The 18,152-nt window shown below is 46.9% G+C and overlaps 1 protein-coding gene across 1 annotated transcript in view; it reads left to right on the top strand.

Annotated features, from left to right (window-relative positions):
• Positions 1–18,152, top strand: part of BARX2 (BARX homeobox 2) — a gene marked incomplete at its 5' end in the record, with an annotated part of 71,452 nt that overhangs the window by 44,127 nt on the left and 9,173 nt on the right. Inside the window, 2 exons of the mRNA XM_079709564.1 lie at positions 12,502–12,799; positions 17,899–17,983. Of these exons, the coding sequence (XP_079565690.1) occupies positions 12,502–12,799; positions 17,899–17,983 (383 nt within the window). The remainder of the gene's footprint in view (positions 1–12,501; positions 12,800–17,898; positions 17,984–18,152) is intronic.

Raw genomic sequence — 18,152 nt, 5'->3', positions numbered from 1 at the left:
AGGCAGTACAGTGACGTGAACAGCACATGTGTCCTTTCCTCTGGAGGTTTTTTTTTTTTTTTTAACATCTTTATTGGAGTATAATTGCTTTACAGTGGTGTGTTAGTTTCTGCTTTATAACAAAGTGAATCACTCTGCTCCTAGTTCAGACATCGACCTTCTGTGTGACTTTAACACCTTATCCCAGCAAAGACTGGGTTAGAAAAAAATAATCTCTCTGTTTTGTTATTCAATGTGTCATTAGCTGTAAATCACATAGCCTCAAAGTCTTAATTGTGCATAGTGAGACTTATGCAGAGATAGTCTTTTGCCTTTGTAATTACGATCTGGATCACCTAAGAGGATATCAGATGAGTAATTAGTTCATCAGTCTACTCCCTTGTGAACTGACAAGATTTAGTAGTACTGAGGAGGTTTAGGTGCAGGCAGGCATTAAGACTCTTTCTCTTAGCTCACTCGTTAAATTCAGCTAATATTTGTTTAGCTGATACCATTTGCAAAGTATGGGAAGTACCTGTGGGAAACTGAAGTATAAGACAAAGACTTTACAGTCGAGTTGAGAAATGTAAGGTGTCTGAGTGTGATATTGCTGATAAAGTCATTGCATCTTGGTACCAAAAGGGACCTTAAAACCCAGCCAACTTCCCCCATCTACGGATGAGGAAAATTCAGAGAAAGAGAGACCTCATTGTGGACTGAAGCTAAAGCAAGCTGAATGGCGTTGTTGAGGGTAGAGTTGGATCTTAAATAGACAGGACGTGGCTCAGTGCAGGGGGCATCTTGCTGCAGGGAGCAACTGTCTTTGGTCCTGGTTGGCCAGTTGGGTGCCATGGTCCACCTGCTTCACATTCACTGTGTTGCAGAATCTTATCACTGTTATTCCTACTACTACTCCTTATGACCTACAAGAGCAAGACTCAAACAAATAAATATTGATGTCTGTTGTATAATTTTCCCGCTACTGTTTGGAGGTACACTTGTTGCCATTCAGTCCTAACGCCTTGAGTACAAGAGAAAGGAGAGGAATTCTTTCATTCTCTCCAACAAGAGCCTTCCCCCAGATACAGTGCTCCATCCTCCTATCTTCAGTAAGTAGATTCCTCCAGAGTTTGAGTCCATTTTGCAACATAGTTCTGTGTCCCTGGGCTGAGCTATCTGCTTAAGTTTTAAGGGCACACTTTTATCAGAAAATAATGGGGGGACTTCCCTGGTGGCGCAGTGGTTAAGAATCCACCTGCCAATGCAGGGGACACGGGTTTGAGCCCTGGTCCGGGAAGATCCCACATGCCACGGAGCAACTAAACCCGTGCACCACAACTACTGAGCCTGAGCTCTAGAGCCCGCGAGCTACAACTACTGAGCCCACACACCACAACTACTGAAGCCTGCGTGCCTAGAGCCTCTGCTCCACAACAAGAGAAGCCACTGCAATGAGAAGTCCACGCACCACAACGAAGAGTAGCCCCCAGTCGCCACAACTAGAGAAAGCCTGCGCACAGCAACGAAGACCCAATGCAGCCAAAACTAACTAAATAAATAATTTTAAAAAAAAGAAAATAGTGGGGTACCAGGAAGAAGAGATTTAACCATCAAAATCACATGACTGTCTGTATGACATGGAGGCATCCTGATGGAAACTGCCTGCATTATGCTGGTCATCACAGCAGAGGGAGATATTCTGGTCATTGACAGTACTTGGGGGCCTTACCAGACACTGGTTTGTTTGAGAGGCCTCCAGTTTACTGTTCTGCCTTCACGTTCCAGCAGAGAATTTTCCCACTTGTCCACACTCAGCAGAGCCAATTTCGACATCAGAAGTTCTGTAGATATTCTTCAGTAAGGCCCAAATGCCTTTTCATCCTATGTTTTTTGTTTTGCTTAAAAAAATTTCTTTTAGGGAATTTCCTGCTGGCACAGTGGTTCAGAATCCGCCTGCCAATGGAGGGGACACAGGTTCGAGCCCTGGTTCGGGAGGATCCCACACGCTGCGGAGCAACTAAGCCCGTGTGCCACAGCTACTGAGCCTGCGCTCTAGAGCCCACGAACCACAACTACTGAGCCCATGTGCCACAACTACTGAAGCCCGCATGCCTAGAGCCCGTGCTCCGTAACAAGAGAAGCCACCGCAAAGAGAAGCCTGCGCACCGCAACGAAGAGCCTCCCCTGCTCGCTGCAACTAGAGAAAGCCCACGCACAGCAATGAAGATCCAGTGCAACCAAGATAGGTAGATAGATAAATAAATAAATTTATAAAAAACAAATTTCTTTTCACAGTTAGTATTTGGCAAATTTGTAGACTTTTACCTGTTTCTTTTTATTCTCTGATTAGAATCTCAGCTAACATCATCCTTCAGTTTAAATGACACTCTTTCAGGTGGATCCTCACCACCTGTACTTGGTTAAATCCTCTTGCTGAAGTACTTCTTCCTTAACTGCCTGCTGTCCATCAGCTGCGCTGGGCAAGGACCTGGTCTGCCTTGTGTACTCTTTTATCCCCAGTTCCTGGCATAGTATCTACACTAAGTGTTCCATAATTTGTTAAACTTAATTGAATTTTACTCTCTTTTATCCCACTTTGTTTCTAATTCTTTGCAACCAAAGGCAAGCTACAGAGAATATATTTAAGCCGGGATTAGGATGCATAGAGAGACAAGGGAAATTAAATTGAATTTAGAAAATTACATTTTGGCATAAGATGTTCTGAGTTTGGTGGATGCTTCTCCTCCCGGGTAATCAAGAGCTTGCCTGGGACCCACAGGGCCACTTGCAGAAAATAATCTCCTGTGGCTTTTCCTCGAAACCGCCCAGGGCCCTGGCACAACACACATTTTCCCAGCCTGCCTTGTGGAGATTCCTATACCATGAAGATAGGTCTGGGAGTATCAGAGAAGGGGGGACATTTTCAAAACTTACATCAAGAGATTTCCTAGTGAGTAACTGTGTTGAAAGTGTATCCTTCTTGAAATTCTCTGGCCATTTTCATTGACCCTGTGCTCTTACTTCTGCTACTTGCTTCTTAGGCTACTATGTCTGCCTGGTTTATTGGTCTTATTTCCTTTTCCAGCTCCATTGATGAAGATGTACCCCAAGACCCAGTCTTTCATCCTCTGTTGGTCTTAAGTTTTTCTTCTTGGGAGACAAATTCTACTTTCAACCCTTCAACTCTTGTTTTGTGTAAAATCCACAGAGCCATCTCAGAGTCCTTCGGGGAACCCTAGTTTGTGACCGCCCAGGCCTGCCAGGACTCATCACTTCAGTATCTGATTTTACTGCAAACTAAATAAGCCTCTGCGAGCCTTATCTTTTCTACCCAAACATTGTCACTGGGCAGAGGAAGAGGTGCTCCGATCCCAGCACTTACCGCTGAAGTCTTTTTTTTTTTTTTTAAACGTATTTATTGGAGTATAATTGCTTTACAATGGTATGTTAGTTTCTGCTTTATAACAAAGTGAATCAGTTATACACGTACATATATCCCCGCATCTTCCTCCCTCTTGCGTCTCCCTCCCTCCCACCCTCCCTATCCCATCACTTTAGGTGGTCACAAAGCACCGAGCTGATCTCCCTGTGCCATGCGGCTGCTTCCCACTAGCTATCGGTTTTACATTTGGTAGTGTATATATGTCCATGCTACTCTCTCACTTCGTCCCAGCTTACACTGCTGGAGTGTTGAGTCCTCTGGCACCTTCTATGTGTCTGCCCTCCTCTCCCATCACAATCTAGTGTTTCTCCAGGTCCTGTGGGTTCTTCCTTTCCCCGAAAAACCGCGGCTCCTCTTTTCACAACCAGGCACTGTACTCTCTGGAGTGCAGCAATCCATCCTGAATTCCTGTAGGTCTTCTGCCACTCAGCATTTGCCACACAAAAACTTCTTTGTTTTCTTATTTACCTTTTATTGTAATGTCTCTTGTCTCCAGTGCAATAACTAGCTTCTGAGGACAGAGATGAGGAGTCGCTTCTCTTCCCATCTCTAGCAGTTAGCACAGAGCTGAGTAGCTACTTGGTAGAGTTCACAGATGATGTGGTGACAGTGAACTAGAAGATTTCTCCTGGTCAGCTTTGTGTAGCCTCTGTCCCTGTGACAATAGGACCTTAACTAGAAATTATGAAGGATAAGGGACGAGACAAAGGGATGGTTTACGTTAGCACAGGAAGCAGGAGCATGATTTCTTAGTGAATAGAAACATCTCTAAAATTTGGAAAGTTAGTGCTTTTTGACTGCTGGAAAAAATTACTGCCTTTTTGGGTATAGTTCTTCATTGTTTAAAAATTTTTTATACTCATTATCCAATGTGATCCTTCAACAAGCTTGGGAGAAGTATTATTAGTGTCATTTTTTAGAAGAGAAAGCAGAGGTTTGGAAGTATGGTTTAACCAAGGCCACGGAGCCCAAAGTTGTCAAAGGTGTCAGAACCACATCTCCAGCCCCAGTCTTCTGATTCCAGGTAAAATCAGTTCAAGTCAGGCATGGAGTTTTCACTAGGAAGATGCACTTTTTAATTCTGTCCTAAAGAAGTTTGCAGTCTAGTGAGAAATAAATGGGTAAACACATTAACTCTTGCTCCAAGGTTTGAATTAAGTAAGGGTGAATAAGGACACAAACAAAAAGCTGGGGGTGCATGAAGATGGGAGTGATTAATTCGGTCTCTGTACTAAACAACAGCTGTTCTGGAAGCTTTCTGTCCGTGAGTGGTTATGAGGTATGGCTGAAAGCAGGTGTGGGTGTATGGAGACAACAGAATGGCCAGGAGGAGAAAGACAATGCCATTTCCAGTGTGTTCTTTGGCGGAGGGAGATGTGGAGTGGTGATGGCTAGAGGGTGGATGGTGACGTTTGGGCGGTAGGGCATTTCAGGCAGCATGGGAAGGACCATAAGCCTATCTGCCAGGCTAGCTTAATCGATTTCACATAGCTCCCAGTGCAGCCCAGCGTTTTTGAGGCTGTCTATAATTTTGATGACATTGCAGGTTGAATGTGGTTAAGACCGAGTTTGTCTCTTTGCAAAATCAAGACTCTGAAAAGATGGCGTGACGCAGTCAAGCCTACTGTCATTGCTCTGGTCTCCTCTTTATTTCCCAAATCTTCATTTTTCCAAATCTCCAGAAATGTTTTCATCCCTTTATTCATCAACCTTTGTGAACCTTCTTCTGTTTTTAATTTAACTAGATGCTTATTCCAGAGTCTACATTATGGCAGTCGCGTGTGGATTTTGGAATAAGTTTATTTCACATGTTTCTAATTCATTTACACTTAACTCATCAACATGCCCACCCGCTATTTTTTTTTTTTTTTTTTTTTTTTTTTTTGTGGTACGCGGGCCTCTCACTGCTGTGGCCTCTCCCGTTGCGGAGCACAGGCTCCGGACGCGCAGGCTCAGCGGCCATGGCTCATGGGCCCAGCCGCTCCGCGACATGTGGGATCTTCCCAGACCGGGGCACGAACCCATGTCCCCTGCATTGGCAGGCGTACTCTCAACCACTGCGCCACCAGGGAAGCCCCACCCGCTCTTTTTTAATGAGGTAATTAATGGCTAAAATGTTTTGTCAGCCTTTGAGTTGGCCTCTTAAAACATTTTCTCTTTTCTTTAGTCATACAAAGCCATAACCTGTAAAGGGGGCACGTATTCCATTAACTCTTACTGGGCTAGAAACTTAGTGTATCACAAAGTTAAAAGGCCACTCAGCCTCGTTATATTTCCTCCCTTCCTTGACATTCTTACAGATGATGCATATAGACAAACAAGCACTGAACTTTCATGTCTGGTTGCTGCTTACCCTCAGCTCAGCCTTTCCTTAGTCCACCTTCAGCATATGACCAGGCAAGTCAATTTTAACCACCCCATCTCTGTTTTCTCTGCAGTGTTTAGAAATTGACTTTGGGTACAGTCTTGTGTCCCACTAACTTCATCCTTCTTTGCCTACGACTAATCTTGGGAAGGGCTGTGAATTGTTTATACAGGTCTGCAAAACCACAAGAGTTATTTCTGGAGTCTTGATGATTTTAGGGGGATGTCTGGCCTGGTTAGCCCTCCCACCGGTATCCTTTAGCTCCCTTGTTGCTGTCAGGGCATTTGAAGACCCTCCTTTGGCAAAGAGAAGCTAGCAGGTTCTAGTGCTGCTTCATCTTGCTTTGCATACGAGTGCACAGAGGGTAAGATGCATATGCATAGTTCACATAGTAGGTTCACAAGTAGGTCTGCTTTCTTGATAAGAAAATCCGTCTGTTTTCTTTTGGCTCATTCACAGAGCATCAAACCACTAAAGTGAAAAGAGGAAAGGAAAGGGAACTAACAGTAATGAAATGCCCACCAGGCACTTCACATACCTTAATGCATTTAATCTTCCCAGTAAGATACAAGGGGGAACCATTATTAGCCCTAATTTACAGAAGAGGAAATTGAAACTAAGAAAGTTTTGATAACCTGCCCAAGTTCACTCCACAAGTCAGTGAGGTCCTGTTCTTTCCACTGCCCCAAATTACCAGCCAATCTGCAGGGATGTGAGCCAATGGGAATAATTCGGTGTGGATGGTTTTATGATTTTTCCCAGGAAACTCAGCCAGAGCTACCCAGTTGTTCCACTGAGTCTTTCTTTCCGGTTAACCATCAGGAATACCATCTCTACCTGTGGCTTTGTGTGTGTTGCTTGTCCCTTGGAAGCTTTCTGTGGGTATACAGGTCACACATTCCCGGGACATGAATCAGTCAAGCAGGCAGCTTAGAGATCCTTATCCACTCAGACATTTGGACCTCGCTTGTGTCAACTGGAATAGTGGGCGTGGAGAGCCATTCTGGGGACTGGCATGTTGGAGCAATGGAAGAGGAGCCCCCAGGAGGGGTGTGGAAGCCAACACTGCTTTGGGGACTCTGCTCTGGGGTTCACGTCCAGCTGTAACTGGGGGGACTGGCCTCCGCGGGGAAGGAGGACTTACGTTGGGGAGATGTGCGTGGCATCTGCCACCCTGGACTGTGCCCATGCTTGGCCCAAGTGCGTTCGTATGCGTGATCTACACTCAGTTTGCAGAATCCACGTGACAGAAAATTCTGTTTAGCCTCCCAAATGGTCTGCATCTCCACGGGCTCCCTGGGATGTCCCTGGGCATCAGCCTACCACGAATGTGCTCAGGTTTTCTAATCCAAAAACAGATTCTCAAAACGGCCAAACATTTGGCAGGCAGCTATTTCTAGGTATACGATACACACAGTTATGTGATATCCATCCCACAGCCAAACACTGGTTAGGGGGATGGGTTGAAGGAAAGCAGCTATTAGAAAATGCATTCACTGTGGTCATGTTTACACTCCTTTTGTCAACTAAAAATGTTTAAACAAAGTCTTTGGTTTATGACAGTCATGACTCCATCTCAGTAGCAGATAATGTGCTTGAATTTCACAAGTGTATGTAAATGATCCAGGGTGGCGGGACAGCTGTCTTTAGTCAACATTTTCACATACTGATAATTCTCAGGAAAAGAGAAAGACATACTTAATACATAGTGTTATACATTATTTGCCTTCTCAGTAACCCAAGTCCCCCACCCCACAATGTATGAGCTAATTTATCATTTCCCCCCTATTTTTAAAATCTAAATTTGATTTTTAGCCAAAATATAAATAGATGGCTGGATTATCTCACAGTGCTTTTGTGAGAATATCAGATGGGGGTGTGTAAGTGCTTTGTGAAATGAAAGCTCTGGGCCGATCCTATTTTGTTGGATATCGGGTCATATTTTAAAACAAGGAAAGACATAGAGCAGCTGGCGAGAATATGTTTGGTCTCACTTTTCTGGTCCCATTGGTTTGCCTCTCAGGAGACGCAGTGCTTTGCTGCACACACATTACCCACCCTGTGTCCTGGTCCAGCCACGCTTGTTCCTTCCTTAGGGACACATGTCAAATACTAAAACCTCAACACAGTGCTTCACTGCAATTGTATTTATTTACTACAATGATGGTCCCCCTGAATCCTCCAAATATTTATCAGCATCACAGTGGCCTTGTGGGTGCATCTCCAACATCAGAAGGTGCTCTCTGCCACTGGGGAGAGGTGCAATTTTGTCACTGAATCTGCATCAGAACATTGGGTCAAGATTCCTGAAACTGCAGACTTTGGTGATTAGAATGTTGCCTTAAATCACTACCATTCTTCTGAAGTTTTTTGTTTTGTTTTTGTTTTTTAATGAAGGTTTTCATTGGATTTAAGCTTTATGGAACCAAATGGCATAAATCTCCAAAAGCCATTTTTAATTACCAGCAATTTCTTTCAACCTACCAGAGAACAGGATCATCAAAAGAATCATCTTTCCTTGTAGTAATCTATAAGGTCAACGGAAGTCTAATAAATTTTCAGTGGGATTTGCTTTTTAAGAGACTAACAAGTTGATTCTAAAATTCAACTGGAAAAATTAATTAATGACGATAGCCAAGAAAATTTTGTAAAAAAATAAAAAGGGGAAATTTGTTCTGCCAGATAATAGAACTCCCTAAACCCTACAATAATAAAAGTGGAATGGTCCTATCATAGGACATATATTAGTTCAGTAGAATAGAGTCCAGAAACAGACACATGCATTCATGACATAACCTGGCTATTTCTAGGGCCCCATATGGCCCAGTATCTATAGAATTATACTCAAAGACAACAGAAATCTGATTACAGAAGCCTTGAACAGGAAGATCTTTAGTTTTACTTAAAGGAATATATTCAAGGATTTTACCCAGTACACCCCTAAAATGTTTTTCAGAAATCCTCTCAAAGTAGCCTTCACTCTCCCCAGAGTTGCAGACTCATGGTGGCCTCAAAAAAATCTGCTTTTTAAGAGACTAACAAGTTGATTCTAAAATTCAACTGGAAAAATTAATTAATGACGATAGCCAAGAAAATTTTGTTTGCCTTCATTTCTTTGGGAACTTAATGTATCTTAAGGCTGGCATTTTTAGTCATGGGCTAGTCCATAAAGGGTTTAGGGGTTGTTGGCTCTCCATTTAGAAAAAATAAAGTGACATGTTTATATTTTACAAAATAAACACTTTGTAACTATGTGTTTCAGTAGATTAGAATACATTATTACTAGATTTGGAACATATATATGTCTGTATATACACAGGAATGATTATGGAAGTTTACCTCTAAGATTTGGGGTTGAAAACTGGGAGGGGAGACTTCTGTTTTATATATTTCTGAATTGTTTTAAAATTCTTTTATAAGAAATTGTGCTACTTTGGTAATGAAAACAAAATAGCAGTATAAGAAGCTTTTAGATACTTTTTAAAATATATTATAACTTTATTTTTTTTATTTTTTATTTTTTTGGCGGTACACGGGCCTCTCACTGTTGTGGCCTCTCCCGTTGCGGAGCACAGGCTCCGGACGCGCAGGCTCAGTGGCCATGGCTCACGGGCCTAGCTGCTCCGTGGCATGTGGGATCCTCCAGGACCGGGGCACGAACCCGTGTCTCCTGCATCAGCAGGCGGACTCTCAACCACTGCACCACCAGGGAAGCCTCATAACTTTATTCTTTTTTAAATTAATTAATTAATTTATTTATTATTTTTGGCTGCATTGGGTCTTCGTTGCTGTGCGCGGGCTTTCTCTAGTTGTGGTGAGCAGGGGCTACTCTTTGTTGCGGTGCACAGGTTTCTCATTGCAGTGGCTTCTCTTGTTGCGGAGCATGGGATCTAGGCATGTGGGCTTCATTAGTTGTGCAAGCAGGCTCAGTAGTTGTGGTTTGCACGCTCTAGAGCGCAGGCTCAGTAGTTGTGGCGCATGGGCTTACCTGCTCCGCGGCATGTGGGATCTTCCTGGACCAGGGCTTGAACCTGTGTCCCCTGCATTGGCAGGCGGATTCCCAACCACTGCGCCACCAGGGAAGACCTAGATACTCTTTTGGAGAAGTAGCATTTCATAATGTATGAAGATCCAAAACTACTGTCCCAGGTATCCTGATTTTCTCATTATAAAATATCACTTTTTTTTAATTAAAAGAATCCACGACAAAACCCCTCAAGTGTTAGCCTTGGCTGGAGAGTCAATGGAAGTCGTGATTTATTGTTTAACAGCTTTGTGGTTTATACTGGGCCTTACTAGACATGTAGTCAAAGAACAAGAGAAGTTATCTCTTTTAATAACTATGACTGGGGTCCAAAACAGAAGCATGGAAATGAGTAAGAAGAGAAATGCCAACCCAGAGGAGAGAGAGCTTGCACGTAGCACCTGGGTGCTTCTGTGACCTTGGTTGGTTTTAACCCAGGACAAGTGTGAGTGATGTTTGGCTCCGACGCTCACCTTGCCCTTGTAGTGAGTTGTCAGGTCTGGGCTGAGTCCCAAAGGGCAGCCACAGAATCTTCTCTGTTTTCATCAGATATCAAGATGGGCTTGGGATGATGTGCTTTTGTGACATTGGTATATTAGAGTTTGAAAAATTCTTCGAAGTTACCTACTTTTACTCATTTGTACAAATGACAAAACTGAGGCCCAGAGGGATAAAATGATTTCCATAGGTAATGATGGTGACATTTTAAACCCAGTACTATGGAACTATGGAAAAGGAAGAGCTTTTTTTTTTTTTTTTTTTTTTTTTGCTGTACGTGGGCCCCTCACTGTTGTGGCCTCTCCCGTTGCGGAGCACAGGCTCTGGACGCGCAGGCCCAGCCGCTCTGCGGCATGTGGGATCCTCCCAGACTGGGGCACGAACCCATGTCCCCCTGCATCGGCAGGCAGACTCTCAACCACTGTGCCACCAGGGAAGCCCCAGGAAGAGCTTTTTCACTTGAATTTTAAAGTATCAGCAAACAAAGGATGTTGCAGCCATCAACCATCAGCCACTGTCTATCTCCACCCCGATGGTGAGCCTTGAGGGAACTCAGGGTGGAGACAAACGGGCTGCCCGGCTGCCCGCTGCCAAGCCCTCAGCCACTGCAGCCGCCCCCAGCGGTGCCCCCTGAGGGGTCTCAGGATGGGAAGGAGCAGGACACTGGCCCCAGAGAGCTGAGGTGCACATCAAAGGAATGATTTCAGTGAGCCCAGACTCTTTCTTCCCATACATAGAAAAGCACTAAATTCATTGACTTGAGATATCTGGTTTTCTTTTTCTTTTTTCATTTTTATTGGAGTATAGTTGCTTTACAGAGTTGTGTTAGTTTCTGCTGTACAGCAAAGTGAATCAGCTATATGTATAAATATATCCCCTCTTTTTTGGATTTCCTTCCCATTTAGGTCACCACTGAGCATTGAGTAGAGTTCCCTGTGCTGTACAGTAGGTTCTCATTAGTTATCTATTTTATACAAAGTGGTGTATATATGTCAATCCCAATCTCCCAATTCATCCCACCACCCCCCTCCCCACCTCGGTATCCATACGTTTGTTCTCTACATCTGTGTCTCTATTTCTGCTTTGTAAATAAGTTCATCTCTACCATTTTTCTAGATTCCACATATAAGTGATATTATACAATATTTGTTTTACTCTTTCTGACTTACTTCACGCTGTATGACAGTCTCTAGGTCTATCCATGGTTCTGTTTAATTAACAGAATTAATCTTTTGATGTTCTGACCACCTGGTCTTTGCTGCAAAAATATAAAACATAATTCTCAACTTTTAGGCTGTGCAATTTTTTTCAGTCGACAAAAGACAGAACAGATTCTTGGACAGAAAAGTCCTCTTGCCTTGAAATTCCTAAAGCAGAAGAGGCACAAAACTAGGGTGGAGGCCACCACACCCCCTACCCCTGCACACCCGTGACAGACATTGCTAATCAACCTCAGCTCGAATTCCTCAGCCAGGCTCTGACCCAGCCTGAGAATCCTCCTTAACACAGTGCCAGAGGCAGCCAGTGTAATGGATCTGAATTTTCACGTGAATTAAAATCTTTTTGGCCCCCTCTTCTAAATGGTGCATCCGTGTGATTCATGATGTGGTAACAGCCCTGGACCTCAAGCCAGAACCTGGTTTGACTCCTGAGTCTGCTTGTTCCTAGCTCTGTGACACCATTAAGTCCCTCAGGCTTTCTGGGGTTGTTTTCTTGTCTCTGAAATGGAGTTGAATTAAATAACTCTTAAGCATCCTTCCAGCTCTGAAAAATGTTACGATTCAAGGTATGTAGACTTCTCAGGAAGAATTTATAGTTACAACCATGTATTTTTATAAAGACCGGAGGTGCTTCTCAGGTGCATTGTATATTACAGATCTGTTTCGCTTCCTTAAGTATGTGTTTCTAGCTTTATCTGAATACTGCTTTCCATCCACTCAGTGCCATTGACCCGTATCTCTGAAACCAGAATTTAGGGGTTCAAACGGGAGAGATGGGGAAAGATTCACTTCAAACCAGACCAGGCTGAGCAAATCTGCGTGTGCCCTGCCCACCCAGCCTTCCCCCATTTATACCTCCTTGTGAACAGAAGGCCCTGCCAGACAGATGGGTCTCGGCCTGGGGTCCTCTGAGGGCCTCTGGCCCCCTTCCCCCACTGCTCCTGTGCGACCTGCCTCCCTGCTTGTCTTCCAGGCCCCGCTTCCCTTCGGGCATATCCTCTCCTCTCGGTGATCACCCGACAGCCCACAGTCATCCCCCACCTGGTCCCCGCCACCCTGGGAATCGCCCAGGCTCTGTCCCGCCACCCGGCTGCCGAGGCCACCTCTGCCGAGGCTGTGGGCGAGAACCACGGCAGCAGCGAGTCGGAGACGGAGCAGCCCACGCCCCGGCAGAAGAAGCCCCGCCGGAGCCGCACCATCTTCACCGAGCTGCAGCTCATGGGCCTGGAGAAGAAGTTCCAGAAGCAGAAGTACTTGTCCACCCCAGACAGGTGAGGACACGGGGAGGGGACTGTCTGCCGGGAAGGCCCTTGAGAAGGGGGACTCCTTTGGTTCTCGGCATGGGACGGAGAGCCACAGGACTGTTCTAGAGTGTGTGCAGGACAGTATGGCAGGAATCTGTCCATCCCTCGGCTCATGCAGTCTCAGCCTGGGTTTAACAGAAGCCAGCCCACGTGAATTCATCTCAGCCCGGGCCCCTGCCTGCTGCTGAATTTATACTGCTCACTATATCCCTGTATATTAACTTCTCCAGTACAACCAGCAAAGTAAAGCTTAGCCAGTGCTTATTCAGGCTCTCAGTTGGGAAACAGGTTTGGTGTTTAAAGCCACTTGCACTTAGGCTCAGACGCAGTGGGACTGGACCCACAACTGGGGTCCGTGATCTCCTCAGGCTCCTCCCCAGCCTCCAACCCCCAACTGGCTCAGTGGGTCGGCCCGGCTCCTGCCTGGACGCGCTGGATTGACGGGACTGTGGAGCTGTCACATGTCTTGCTGGATTTGACAGATAGCAAGTCAGAACCATTTGGCTGAGACCTAAGAGGACCTGGATGAGGGCCCCTTCTTTAAACCCTTTTGAGATCCCAATGAGGGCAGCTGTGACCCCTGCTTTACTCATAGGCTTCAATACCTCCCCGCTTTCTTTCATTTAGCATCTTAACAAAAAAGTACGCTGTAAAGGTGTGTGTCTTACCTTGTCTTTCATACTCACTCTGGAATGGCTGACCTAATGTGTGATCCTATTTATTGGGAGGATTTTGAAGGTACTTTTTCGCTTCTTTTGCTCCCTGCCTTGTCCATATCAGGTTTGACGCTACTCCTATTAAAGAGAAGGGAAGGAAACTCAAATGCATCTCTTAAGCTGTTTTATTAGCTGTTTGACCAAAATTTAAGTGAGAGAGGAGGGGAAGGGTAAGTTTCTGGAGCCAGAGTGAGTCAGGGGCGCATTTTTCCCAAGTGAGCTCACCTCGTTTGCTAATGCGGTGGCAGAGCAGACTGGAAGGGAACTTGTTTACCGATTCAGTTAGTTGAGCACCCACCAGCTGTGTGCCAGGCATTGTGGCAGGGATTATGGGTCCAGAAAGTAGCAGACAAGAGACCTGCTCTAGAGGAGGTCACGGGGAAGGACGAGGCTGTGGCAATGACATCACGACGCCGGGTGCAGGTGCCGGCGCGTTCCCGCGGGCTGCAGGAGCACAGAGGTGTTGCTGAGTATGTTGGCGGGGGCTGGGAAGCCTTCTCAGAGGAGGCAACCTCTTCAGAAGAGCTTTCATCCCAGGAGGGAGAGAGCCCTCCACAGAGGGAGCGACACATAAATGGCACAGATGGGCTCGCTGGGCGTGCTGAGGGCCCTGCAGGTGGTCGGGCATCTCCAGCTTCAGGTGTGGAGTGGGGAGCAGTGGGAGATGAGGCTGCAGAAGCGGGAAGGACCCTGTACGTCTGGCCAAAGATTAGGGACTTTGTTGTGTAGGCCGTGCATCAGCAGCCATGTGGAGCTGGAAGCGACGTGGCCAGATTTACTTTTCAAATCCTCACATTGGTGGCACCACAGGCGACTGTTAGGGAAGAGACGGAGCAGGGAAAGCAGGTAGACAGAATCCAGGGAGGGTCACTGAAGACCTGAATTAAGGTGGGAACAGAGAGGAGAGACTAGATCGGAGAACAGTTCTGAAGCTGGAACAGACAGATGTTGGCATGAGGAAGAGAGCTGAGAATTCTGTGGTTCCTGGATGGGCCACCAGGCAAGGGGGACAAGCATAATCTGAAGCTGGAAGACTGAGGACAGAGTGGGTTTGGAGGGGAGTGTGTTCTGTTTCGGACGTGAGCAGTTTGGGGCACCTTCGGGCAGACGGTGGAGACAGGTCTGTGAACTGGGGATTAATAAATGGGATCTCTAGGTATCGAATGGCTCCTCTGATGCCCCCAGTGTGTAATGGAGAGCCTCATGTACTTGTCACCCAGGAAGGGTGGGCACCCCGATTTATGAATCACCGTGCTCGGGTGACGTTTTAGGCCTATTTTGGAAGTCAGCAAATTTTTTTCGCAGAAACGCTTGTTCTAAATAAACCTCCTGGGGCTTCCTGATACCTGCCCAGGCACCTCTCAGGTGAGCTATGCGGGCTTCATCCACTTGCTGGGGGAGGAGTACCCTCTGGTGGGCGTGGAGGCTGCAGGCCGAGCCGCCCTGCCAGCTGTTCCTCACCTCATACGTGACCGGGGCCATGAGCACGCCCTCCTCCCACAGTGCACTCCCTCTTTCCCCTTTGTTTGTTTCTCCAGTTTCCTGGGTGACCCCTTCTAAGCGAATATGCAGGGTAGTGAGAATTTGTAAGGGTGGCAGGTAATGAGAGAAGGCTGATGACAGTGAAGCGTGCTTCTGGAGCCAGAGTGAGTCAGGGGCGCATTTTTCCCAAGTGAGCTCACCTCGTTTGCTAATGCGGTGGCAGAGCTGTGAACTTGAACCTTCCCATTCACTAATGCACCTGATGGCCTCAGGTGAACCGGCCGGGAAGGCACAGGGGGAGCCTGGGGAGAACCTGTCTGGGGGTGGGGGAGACCTGGGAGACCTGTGGGATGGCCCCCTGGGCTCTTGATGCTTTAATGAACAGCTACTTGGGAAGCAAGGCTTCGTTAGTGGGGAGAGTAAGGGCTGCTGGCACTGGGAATTTACTAGCTTCAGTCTGTTCATCACTTTCAATAAAACTGTCACCTTCCAGTAGCCCTTTTACTGGGACAAGCAGATTTGTGTGAATGCTGACTGAAGCCAGGAGCTGAAGTTCCTGGAAGGAACAGTTTTTATTATCGGAGATTGAAATTGGGCTCTCTGGTCACAGCAGGGCGGCTGGGCCGCTGCACCTGGAACCTTCACTCCTGTACCCGCTGGTCTCCCTGATGGTGCGATGCCGCTCGTTACTCCTCAGCTTAGAGAAAGTTGCAGCTGAGGACTCGCACCCGAGATTCCCCACAGCCCAGGCTGGCGGCTGTGCAGGCTGCTGTGAGATGGTGGACGTTACATGCACAGCTCAACCCTCAGATACCCCGGGGCCTCCTGAAGTGGTGGTCCCTGCTCAAGCTGTGTCAGGGGTGCTGCGTGACAAGTCCACGCTGCTCCAGGGACCAGGGTTGGGACCTCGGCGGGGGGGGGGGCAGCTCGTGTGGGCTCCTTCCAGCCAGAGGTGGGCCTTCCAGTGGGTGCTCAGGTGGACCTGGGGTTGTCATCAGTAAACACAGGTCAACACTTCCAACAGTCTCAGGGACTGAGGTGGACAGCCTCAGCCTGGTTCCCTTTCCCGTTTCACATGCTCTGCTCAGGTTGTCTGCGGCTCCTTGGGGTGCAGCGTCCCCGAAGGCCTGAGCGAGAGCCTCCCTCCGACAGACCTATCTTGTACAAAAGGCCGATGAGTGGAGGGAGCCCCTGTACAGGGGGAGGCACACAGACGTCAGCAGGCTTGAACCCTACCTCCACTTCTTTCTCTAGGACCACCTAGCAGGGGTCAGCACAGTTTTTCCGTGCAGGGGCAGAGAGTAGGTATTTTAGGCTTTGTGGGCCATGCGGTCTGTGTCACAACTGCTCAGCTCTGAGGTTGTAGCACGAAAGCAGCCACAGACAATATGTAAACGAATGAATGTGTCTGTGTTCCAGTAAAACTTTATTTACAAAAAACAGGTGGTGGACAGGACTTGCCGTGGTCGCTGAGAGATTCTAGTCTCTCTGAGCCTCAGATCTCTCATCTGTAAGACGGGAATAATCATACCTACTTCACAGCAGTAAGGAATAGATGTGAAAAGAATAAACGAAAGGAATAAAGATGCAGACGTAGAGAATGGACTTGAGGATGCGGGGAGGGGGAAGGGTAAGCTGGGACGAAGTGAGAGAGTGGCATGGACATATATACACTACCAAATGTAAAATAGATAGCCAGTGGGAAGCAGCCGGATAGCATAGGGAGATCAGCTCGGTGCTTTGTGTCCACCTAGAGGGGTGGGATAGGGAGGGTGGGAGGGAGGGAGACACAAGAGGGAGGAGATATGGGATATATGTATATGTATAGCTGGAGACACAAGAGGGAGGAGATATGGGATATATGTATATGTATAGCTGATTCACTTTGTTATAAAGCAGAAACTAACACACCATTGTAAAGCAATTATACTCCATAAAGATGTTAAAAAAAAAAAAAGAATAAACGAGATGGTACATGTCAGGGGCCCTGCACACAGCCTGGGACGTGGTGGTGCTCTGGAAACAGGTGCCGTGTTGTTAGAATTAGCTCCAACTGCATACTTCCCCAGGAACGGCTTTGACATTCAGGGCTTTGCAGGAGGCTACTGAGAAATGCAGGACCACACTCCGCCGTGAAATGGGAAGCAGAAGGCGCTACGGGTGTAATGTTTATTTTGGAAGCTGGCATCATAACAGTTGAGGGCAGCGATGGTGGATGAGTCAATCCATCGAAAGGTATTTGTGAGCCCTTGTTCTGGATTCAGAGTGCGGTCGGCACTTTCGCGACTGTAAAAGCAGCAGTTGAGTTAGGAAGTCAACTCTTGCAGTTCAGTTAGGGAGGCAGAAATAACTCATGTGAAGCAATCAGAGACCAGCGAGAACTCAGAGCCACCTGGGTGATGGGGAACCTGGGTAGAGGAGGCAGCCTGCTTGGTGGGAGGGGCAGCAGCAGGCTCACCCCCGGGAGCCGGGGCTTGAGCCGGGGCTGAGTGATGAGCGGGATTCTGGTAAGGAAAATACGGCTTTACCTTTTCTCCCCAGTTTGGATTTTGGAGCAGAGCCTTCCTTTTGTACAGGATCAGAGTAAAGAGCCTATCGGGTCAGGAAGAGGACTTTGCAGTGAAGGCTCAGAAATTCTTTTCAATTCCAATGTAGATAGACCGTCCTTGGGCTTGGGCATCTGTTTCTTAGCGTCCCAGAGTTTCCTCCGTAGGATTCTTGGAAGGAAAGCAAAGCTCTTTGGGGAGGAATTGGTTTAATGGGGAGGTCCACGTGTTGGTAGCAGTGCCTAGAGGTAGCCAACAGGACCCCACCTTTGCTGCCCTTTCCCCTCTTCTTCATCCTTCCTCCGTCTCTCGTGCCTTGTAGGTTGGACTTGGCCCAGTCTCTGGGACTCACTCAACTGCAGGTGAAGACTTGGTACCAGAACCGCAGGATGAAATGGAAGAAAATGGTAAGAAAGAGAGTAGGTCTTACCATGGGCCCATCATGACACGAAAACTTCTTCTTACAGGTCTGGTAAGAGGGCAGGAAGGACCATTTGGTGGTTTGAGCTCCAGAGGTTGGAAGGCCTTTTGAGGTGCTGGCTAGGAGGGAGGCTGTTTGAATTAATAGGATAAGCC

Source organism: Hyperoodon ampullatus, assembly GCF_949752795.1.
Source record: "Hyperoodon ampullatus genome assembly, chromosome: 7".
Lineage (NCBI taxonomy): Eukaryota > Metazoa > Chordata > Mammalia > Artiodactyla > Ziphiidae > Hyperoodon > Hyperoodon ampullatus.
The sequence above is the reverse complement of the archived record's forward strand: the minus strand, read 5'-3'. Positions and strand labels throughout refer to the sequence as shown.